Source organism: Gekko japonicus, unplaced genomic scaffold, assembly GCF_001447785.1.
Source record: "Gekko japonicus isolate JY-2015 unplaced genomic scaffold, Gekko_japonicus_V1.1 scaffold1434, whole genome shotgun sequence".
In the NCBI taxonomy this organism is placed as follows: Eukaryota; Metazoa; Chordata; class Lepidosauria; order Squamata; family Gekkonidae; genus Gekko; species Gekko japonicus.
This window is the reverse complement of record NW_015160884.1, coordinates 283062-292889: the sequence shown is the minus strand read 5'-3', so window position 1 is coordinate 292889 and position 9828 is coordinate 283062. Positions and strand designations below refer to the sequence as shown.

The following is a 9828-nucleotide window of genomic DNA, read 5'->3' as shown; positions in this document are numbered from 1 at the left end:
TTTTCTACAAAAAAAGCCCTGGATAATATATTCTTACTTGGCAGGGGTGTCTGGCAACACACCTGAGTGCCATGAGAGGGAAGGCAGCATGGTGTGGCCCAATCTTGTCACATCTCAGAGACCCTAAGCAGGGTCAGGGCTTGGGAGGGAGACCGCCAGGGAGGACTCTGCAAAGGAAGGAAGGCGACGGCCAGCCGCCTCTGCTTCTCGCTTGCCTCGAAAGCCCCCGGCTGGGGTCGTTGTTGGTCAGCTGCCACTTGATGGCCCTGGGCACGCCCACGCCCGCACAGCAGAGTGCCCTCCGATTTCTATCCCCCCGGTGGTTCAGAGTCCCCAGCCCCCCCCCCCCCAGCCACCTGCAGCCTTCCGTGGCTTTCCAGTATGGTCAGCTGAGTCCGCTAAGGCATTGCAAAAATAGCAAATTAATCAGGGATTTCCAGTGCCACTCAGTGTGGCATAAGTCAAGAAGCGTTAAATACCTGGAGCAGTGTCCTGACGGCACCCACAATCCAGCAAGCAGGTACAGCATTTCCTTTCTCTTAGGCGTAAAGAAAGACGTTGGCTAAGGCATCTTTATTTATTTATTTATTTATTTATTTATTTAATTCCACTTATACCCCGCCCTCCCCGCGTACGGGCTCAGGGCGGCTTACAACCACATACTAACCGTCTGATGACTGGTCAGAGAGAGACGCCCCAATATGCCCAGTGTGAAAATTAGCAACGGAAAGAAGAGAAAACCAGAGGAAGGCTAAATGTTTGATGGAACGCACTGAAAGGAAGTCGTGAATCAGTAACGTAGGTTTTGGGCATTAAAAAAAAATAACTGGTGGTGCGGTGAAACTCTCCTTTTATTATTTAATTATTCATTTACTTGATTTGTATCCCACCTTTCCCCCCAAAGTGGCTTCCATCTTCCCCTCTTCTCCATTTTATCCTCACAACAACCCTTTGAGGTAGGTTAGGCTGAGCGGGCATGACTGGCCCAAGGTCACCCAGCGAGCTTCCCCAGCACCAGTGGGGATGCAAACCTGCATTTCCCAGCTCCTAGTCTGAAACCTGAACTATGGCGCCCTGCTGACCCTCTTTCTGAAGCCAGGGGTCATTTCTTGCAGGAGCAGAGCTCCGGCAGTAGAGCCCAGGGGGGCAAGCACATGCAACACGCCCACCCCCCCACTCCCAGCAGCCCTCAGTCAGAGCAAGAAGCAACCAGGTAAGCTGCAGAGCCTCCCCCCCCCGGCCCCCCGGCCCAAAACAGTCCTGTGGCACTAAGACCAAGTTTTATTCAGGTACAAGCTCTCCCTCCTCTGTGAGGGCAGATCTGCAGGTTCCCCCCCCCCCAATAGCTAGCAATTCAAAACAGTCCAGTGGCACCTTTAAGACCAGGTTTTATTCAGGTACAAGCTCTCCCTCCTCTGCGAGGACAGATCTGCGTGTTCCCTCATCCACCCATCGCTACGAATCCAAAATAGTCCAGTGTAGCCTGAATGGTGGGTGTTGCTTTCTGACACACTTCTGGTGATGTCAGGGGGTGTGGCGTATGAAAATGAGTTATGTGAATGAGTTATGCTAATGAGCTCCTGCACCTCTTTTTCTACGAAATGACCCCCGCTGAAGACCTTTCCCCACTTTTCAGGAGGTGATACTACTTTTTAAAGAAAGGTGAGCTGATATCTGTCATCAGCAGACATCTTTGCCATGGATTGGATCCAGACAGCTTTTCCCCGTCAGTGTCTCCCATACTGTCTCGCGTGGGTTTTGTTTTGTGTCAAGTCAAGTCAGCCTTTATTGGCATATGTCAGTAGAACAAAGTCATTATAAAAGTATACAAGTAGGACACTGTATTACAAATACACTGAACAAAATAATAGGTTACAACTGTACTTTTTCTTCACGTAGCAGCATGGCAAATTGAAGGAACTTAGGAATCATTCAAAAGTTTGTCAGCTTTATTGGAATCTGAAAAACCCATCATGGTGGCCAATATAGAGTTTAGCCTCTTTGTAAGCTGCCCTGAGCCTTCGGGGAGGGTGGGATATAAATCCAAAAAATAAATAAATAAAATAAAATAGTTAGAGCGTATATTTACATAAAAGTGACATCGCATGCCTGATTCTGAACACGTGTGGTCAAAGAAGGTTGCCTCCTTACTTCTGCATCAGCAGAAAAACCAGCTGGATCCAAACGGCCATATCTGCATTTTCTAGCTCTTGCCCTTAAAACGGTTTCTGTTGTCCTGTTTCTAAGGGAGATAGCGATAACGATGCAGATCTTCATGTCTATTAAGAGAGAGGGGAAAGGCGATTTTAGGAATCCCATGTTCCAGGGCTATTTTTGGGCAGGAACGCACAGGAACGGAGTTCCGTCTGGCTTCAGAGTTGGCCACGCCCACTACAGCCCAAACTTCTGCATGCGTGGCTACAGAGGGAAGGCCTGGAGAGAGACCCCCCCCCCCAGTGACTCCAAGGCAGGCGGGCCTCCCCATGCCTTCCCCGGCCTGTCCAGGGGCCTGCTTGCCTGGGCTCCCCACAGCCGCGGGGCACCCGGGCAAGCCAAGGGAAGGCATTGGGGTGTGGCCTAATATGCTAATGAGTTTCTGTGGTTGGGGTGTGGCCTATTATGCTAATGAGTTCCTGCTGGGCTTTTTCTACAAAAAAAGCCCTGCCATGTTCACCTTCATTTCACAGGGTAGCCTGGCGATCTTGGTCTGCAAGAGAACCGCTTGATTCAAGGCGAGTAGCACCTTAAGAGGCCACCGAGACTTTGAGGGTGTAATAGGGTTGCCAGACCCCCCCGCTGGGGGCAGGGGAACTCCACCTTTGCAGGGTGCTTTCCCACCGCTGGTCAGCTGGCCAGCGGGGGGAAGTCCCGCCCCCAACTGGCCCGAAAGGCAACACAATGACATCACCCAGAAGTGACATCGTCACGTCACGCAGCGATGCTCTAGTTTTTGGGCAAAACTCTATGGTTAAATTGGCTACAAACCATAGAGTTTTGCCCAAAAACTAGAATGTCACACACACACCAACGTTGGCGAATATGATGACGTCACTCCTGGGCGACAGAGAGAAAACCGTCTAACGTGCTATGGGACTCAAAGCTAAATATTCAGCTTGTGTAGGTCAAGTGGATTTCCTGTTCCCACAGCAGTGAAAATCATGTTTTGTGGCCTCCGCAGTCTAAAAGCAAATATCACCTTTGCATCTGCCTGTGCTTCCAGAGCACCTGTCCTCTAAAACAGGTGTCCCCAACCTTTTGGAGCCTGCAGGCACATCTGAAATTCCGACACAGCACGGTGGGTGCAGCAACAAAATGGCTGCCAAAGAATGGTTCCTGCAGGAGTGTCAGCTTGCTGCCATGCTTTCTTTGTTTTCTTTCGTCCCTGACTTTTGCGCAGCCGCACATGCTTGCTTTGCTTAGCTACCGTGGGTAACATAAGGGAGGCGCTCTTTCCCCCGTGCGAACTGGTTCAGCCAGACAGCGCTGTCAGTATAACCTTGAAGGGAAGGGGGGGGCTTGAATTCCACTACGGGTGTGAATAATTCTGCTCTCAAGGGATTGGGGTGAGTCTCCCGTTCATGATGTCATATCCCGCCGGGAGAATTCCCCCGCGCGTTTGGATTTCATTTGCTTAGCTAGATGCAGCATCAGAGTATATGTATGGAGCCCCTTGCACTAATCGCTATTCCTGACAATGTACCTGTACCACTTGGCAACAGACCAGTATTCCAATAAAACATAGCCTTTTCAGGAGAGTGTGTTTGGACCTGCTTGCTGTTGACCCTGACGAAAAGGCGGAGCCAGCCATAAAATGGCTGCCCCAGCTTACCTTCAGCCACAAAGTGCGGATCCTTGTGCTGTGGGGGCAGCTGCCGCCACCAAAGCAACATTTTAAACCTGCACAGCCCATCAAATCTCCAGTGCTCAGCCAGAGCCCTTGTTGGACAATGGCCCTTCCTGCCCCCTCCCTCTTCCCAAAAACACTTGGTGGGTGAGTGCCAGAAAAGGTGGCCGTGTGCACCATGTTGGGGACCCGTGCCCTACAAACTTGACCGAGGCTGTTCAGAACGGTGAACTCTGTTACGTCCAGCTCTCAGAGGCAAGGGTCAAGTTGCTAGTTTGATCTGATTTCTGTTTTGAAGGTTGGGATTTTTTTTGCATGGGATGAACTTGCCTGGGACTCTCAGAGCAGAGAAGGCTAGTGAGCTGAGGAGGTAGGGGCGCGAGGAGGGTAGGGTTACCAGGTCCCCCCTGGCCACCGGTGTGGGGGTGGGGAAGTTGGGGTGCCAGGTTCCAGGTCGGGAAGCTTGGGATGGGACCTGGGGAGGAGGACAGGGAGTGCAAGGCCACCGAGTCCACCTCCAAGGCAGACAGTTTCTCCACGGGAATTAATCTCCGTAGTCCAGATGATCTGTAATTCCAGGGGATTCCCCAGCTCCCACCTGGAGGCTGGCATCCCTGGCATATTTCAGAACCGCCTATCCCTATAAGCACGGGTGGGCCGGCTGCCCCTCCCTTGTCTCCATCCGTCATTTGGGCAGCGAGAGGTTTCCTGCACTCATTCCACCCATGAAGAGCGATTCAGTTTTATGACTCCGAAATCTGACACTCGCTGAACCTGCATTCCAAGTGAGCCTTGGTCTTGTTTTGTTTTTAAGACCAAATCTTGATTTTAAATGAAATCTTTGAAAATTAAATGACATCAAATGAAAGTAAATTATTAATTTACTTCATTTATACCCCGTTTTCCTCCCCCACCCCCCCGTGGGGAACCAGGGTGCCGAGTGGCATTCACCCCTGCTCAGCCTCACAACAGGCCACTCTGTGGGCTTCCATGGCGGGGGGGGGTCTGAACTCCCAGATCCTAGCTTGACACTTAGGGATGCCAACCTCCAGGTGGGGCCTGGGGATCCCCCCCCCCCCCGAATCGCAGCTCATCTCCAGACTACAGAGTTCAGTTCCCCTGGAGAAAATGGCTGCTTTGGAAGGCGGGCTCTGTGCCAGTGTGCGCCACCGAGGTCCCTGCCCTCCCCCCCCCCAGGATCCAGCCCCCAAATCTCCAGGATTTTCTGAACCTGGAGCTGGCAACCTGACCCCTCACCACCACACCAGTGGCCAGTGGGGTCCCCGCATCCCTACTGACACTCGCATTTCAAGAGAAATTAGGTCCCTGTACAGCTATGGATAGGAGCTGTGGTGGCGCAAGTGGTTAAGACGCTGAACTGCAGGCTGTGAAAGGTCAGTAGTTCAGCAGTTCGAGACCTGAGTGTGCCGCATGACGGAGTGAGCTCCCGTCTCTAGTTCCAGCTCCTGCCAACCTAGCAGTTTGAAAGCAAGAAATTGCAAGTACATTAATAGATACCACTTCGGTTGGAAGGGAACAGCGTTTAGTCACGGAAACGTCTTCGGACAGCGCTGGCTCTTCGGCTTGGAAACGGAGATGAGCACCGCAACCCTAGAGTTGGACTCGACTGGCTTTCGAGCAAGGGAACCTTTACCTTACAGCTATGGATAATGGTTGTCAGTTTCCTGATACGTGTTTCCTAATGTCTCGCCTTTCCCTGCCATCCATCCCTGGAAAGATGCGTTTTCCAAGGGAATGTATCTTCCTCGTGCTCTCTGTGTTGTCACTTTGTGTTAAACCTCAAAGCCCCTGTGCATTTCCCCCCGCCCCATTCCCCCGTGAGTTTCTGAATCGACATGAAAAATGTCTCTCCTCCACCGGGTGCCATAAACCGGTACTGGAGTGGCTGGCCCGTCTTGCGTACCCGAGCTGAGCCCTGAGGGCGTTTCCTCCCCCTCCCTCCCCTGTCTGATCTGCTCTAATCTGCTGTTAATCGGGGCCCACCCACGCTGCCAGGAGGTGGCCGAGGGATCGTGGAAGTCCCAGCTAGGGGTGGCACTCAATGGCAAAGCTGGCTCAGCAGGCTGGCCCGCCTGCACGGCCTCCCTTGCCAAGGCTAGGCTTGTGCTCTTCTCTCTCCTCCCCCCCACCCGAAAACCCCCCTCTTGACATTTCCGTCTCCCCCTGCAGTGAGAAACGTCGCCTGCAAGTGAGCGTCACCAATCCGGTCCAGTGCAGCCTGCATGGTCGGAAATGCACCGTCTCCGTGGAAACCAGGATCAACCAATCACAGCCGGACTTCACCAAGAACCGCACAGGCTTCATCCTCTGTGTGCCTGGGAATTAGCATCCCTCCTGCAGCTAGGGGAAGGGAAGAGGAGCCAGACTCCTGCGAGGAGGAGGAGGACGACGAGGACGACGAGGGCCTGCCTCCCCTTCCCCTTGTGCCTTGAAGGGGGAGGGGGGGGGTGCAGAGGAGGAAGCGGCTTCTGAGCCATTGTGTACCAAAGTACCTTTTGTGAATTAGCTTTTGTGTCCTGCGGCTTCTCCTCCCCTGGCCCCCTGCCTGCCCACCCTCCCGAGAACCAAGGTTGCTGAATAATGATCAATTATGGAAGCTCCATGTGGAGGGACTGAAGTCGTGAATGGAGTGGAAGGTGGGCAGGAGGGAAACCCTTCTAAGTATTTTTTTAAAGCCAAATCTTGATCTTAAATGGGAGCCATATTGGGGGGGGGGGGGGGAGATGGACTCTCCGTAAAGCAGAGATGCGGAGGTGGCAGTCGCCCCGAATTACTGCTCCCCCTTGCCTCTTTTCGTGCGTCATAACCTCTTTCGGGGAGAATGTCACCTTTTTAATCAAGATTATGTCACTTTACAGGCTTCCCAACAGCACGGGAGAGGGCTGTTCAGAGCAGAAGGGGGGGGTAGCTTTTTGCAGGGTTGGGTGCAGCAGTGGTACAGCCCTGCACCGCCCTGGGCAGGACATGGCTTAGCCAGGAGATCATGTGCGTTATCCGGACCGCTGGCCAAGGCTCCCTCTGAGCTGTGGAGTCTTGTGAGCAAAAATCCTACTTTGTGAGCTACCGGCATTAAAGTTGTGAGCGAGCGATTTGGCCGCTGCATCAATCAGTTTGCTCTGGAGCCCTCCTTCCTGAGCTGAGACAAAAGATGTGTGAGCCGGAGGCTAAAAAACGGTGAGCTAGCTCACACTCACTCAGCTTAGAGGGAACATTGCCGCTGGCCATTATCCCCTTGGCAGTAGGCTTTCCCCAGTCGTGCAGGGGGCTTCTTTCCTGAGCAGGGCCCACAGACCACCCTGATGCGCTTTTCTTTCTGCTTTTGCCCACCCCCCAGACTAGTGGGCAACCTTTCCAGCACCTTGGAACCTCCAGAAGTAAAGTGCTTTTGGTGGAGAGGTTGGGAGAGGCCAGCACCAGAATAATAAGATTAAAACCAAACCTGGCACTGCGGGTCAGGTCAGGATTCAGCTTCTTCCATTGCACAGACCTTACTGGCCGGCGGGGGGTACGGGGGCTGGGGGGGATGTGGAGCCCTTGGGGGGGGGATAGCAAACGGCTCCCCCTCCCCCTCGAGCTGGCAGGTATCCTGAGGTCCTTCCTTTCCAGACCTCTCCTTGGTTAAGCCTCACGTTTTGGGAAGGGTCCCCGTAGCCTACAGCAGAGTTGTAGGGTTGCCGGGTCTTCCCTGGCTACCGGCAAGGGGTGGGGGTGGGGGTCAAGGGGGGGAAACTCCTGGAGATTTGGGGGTGGGGTAGAGCTGCCAAGTCCCCCCCTGGGGGGGCGGGGTTTTTCCCTGCCAAAAGAGTCCCCAACCCGCCAATCCGGGTCAGGTTGGCGGAGGAACCCCACCCCCAAAGTGCCCAGTTCAGGCCATGCCCGGCGCGATGACGTCACCCGGAGTTTCCAGGCCGATTGCTAGAGCGTCGGCCGGCGACGCGCCCGAAACGATGACGTCACTTCCGGGGTGAGGTCATCGCGGCGTGCGAGTGAATCCCCCACTGTGCCAGGTAAGTGACTTGGCAACCCTAGGGTCGAGCCTGGGGAGGACAGGGACCTCGGGTGGGGTACGATGCCACAGAGCCCCCCCCCCCAGGGCATCTGGAGATGAGCTGTAATTCTGGGGGGGTCTCCAGGCCCCACTAGGAGGCTGGCATCCCTGCTGGGTTGGTTTTGTGCCCCCCCCTTCCCCAGCCTCCTTTCTGACTGACCCGGACATTGTGAGAGTTAGAGCTTCTTAACGTTTCGGTGCCTGTCAGCGGGGAGGTGTGCAGCGTGGGGTGACCTGCATAGCCAAGTATTACTCTCAGGGGGCCCATTTCCCACCCTGATGCTCAGTCGTATGCACATCAGACACACTCACGTCACATCCTCCATGCCAAAGGTATTCAGGAGGGGCCGGAGCACTCGTTCCTGCGGAAAGGCCGGTCTTTGGCCAGTCTTTCCAGCTGGGCTCAGGAGTCTGTACACCATTCTGTTGCCAAAAGCAAATAGGCTCCTTCCCCCCCCCCGCCTCGTCTCTGCTTCTCTTTTAATTACCAGAGAGCCCTTCCCACAGCCAAACGAGCTGCAGCTTTTTAATTAGCACTTTTATGTGGAGAATAATGCCCAAAGTCAGTTAGATAGGCGGGGTGAGGAAGTCTCTCCGTACCTGTATTGAATGTAGTTGTCTTGATGAAATGAATAGATAGTATTTGTGCTTTTGCTGGTTCCATAACCAGAAAGAAATATATTTTCTTGGTTTTATCTATAAATTAACTATTTCTTAATTGTATGTTTGATTTTTTTAAGCCTGGGGCAATAATGTAATGAACATATTTCTAAAAAGGTAGTTTAAGGAAACCCCTGTTATAATTAAAATGTATTTTGTTTACATAATTCATTGTAATAAAAGGACTCTCACATATACCACAACAACACTTCTTTTCTGTGTTGGGGGAATACACTGAAATCTTGGGGTCGCAGTGTGGTTTGCGTGGAAGCAGGGGTGTCGAACTCACTGGAAATGTGTTATTTAAAGTTTTAAAAATCTTTTAATTGTGTTTGTCTGTGTCCTTTATAAAGTTTATATCTCCACTACCTGGCATGACCGTTTATGACACACACGGCCCGGCCCAACAGGGTCTCATTTATGTCAGATCCGGCCCTCATAACGAATGAGTTTGACACCCCAGACATGCAGAAGCGTCTAGTCCTCAAATGTGGAGAGGGGGGGGTCTTTAAAGACTTCCCTCCCATCAAGGGAAGAACCCTTAAAATATTCGGCGTTGATCCCCTAGAGCAGTGATGGCGAACCTTTTAGAGACCGAGTGCCCAAACTGCGACCCAAAACCCACTTATTTATCGCAAAGTGCCAACACGGCCATTTAACCTGAATCCTGAGGTTTTACTTTAGAAAAAACAACTCATGCATTAACTTAAGATGATCCAGACAAAGTAAGGAAAGCAATCCCAAATGCTTTCATTGACTTAAAATTATTTGGCAGAGAATTCGACACGTTAATGATGGTCTGGGCCTGGCTGGGGCGATGGCACGCGTGCCCACAGAGAGGGCTCTGAGTGCCACCTCCGGCACCCGTGCCATAGGTTCGCCACCACTGCCCTAGAGGATGGGGCCCCATTGGCAGCCTCCCTGGGTACAGTCCCTTCTCTTCCCAGCCATTAGTTCTTTCTCCTGCCTGGGACAAGTGCCCCACCCCCCACCCCGTCTGCCCTGACCTCCTCTACCGTCATCGTATCTGTAAGACCACCAAGGAAGCCCAGGGTCAAGCTGCAGAGACAGGCAAAGGGAAACGCCCTCCGATCGGATTGGCTCTTGCCTTGCAGACCTCATGAGGTGTCGCCATAAATCAGCCGTGACTTGACAACAAAACACATACATACAAAACACACACACAGATAGAAGGACTTCAGTCTCAGAGCGATCTCCTGAGTTCATTCTGTTTGCAGAATTCACGGTGCATGTT

The 9828-nt window shown here is 52.7% G+C and overlaps 1 protein-coding gene across 1 annotated transcript in view; it reads left to right on the top strand.

Moving 5' to 3' along the window:
* The window catches only part of LOC107120633 (unconventional myosin-Id-like), a 196059-nt gene extending 189795 nt beyond the window's left edge, over positions 1–6264 (top strand). Inside the window, exon 12 of the mRNA XM_015423368.1 lies at positions 6035–6264. Coding sequence (XP_015278854.1) covers positions 6035–6191 — 157 coding nt within the window. The 3' untranslated portion in view covers positions 6192–6264. The remainder of the gene's footprint in view (positions 1–6034) is intronic.
* Positions 6265–9828: the final 3564 nt, after the last annotated feature.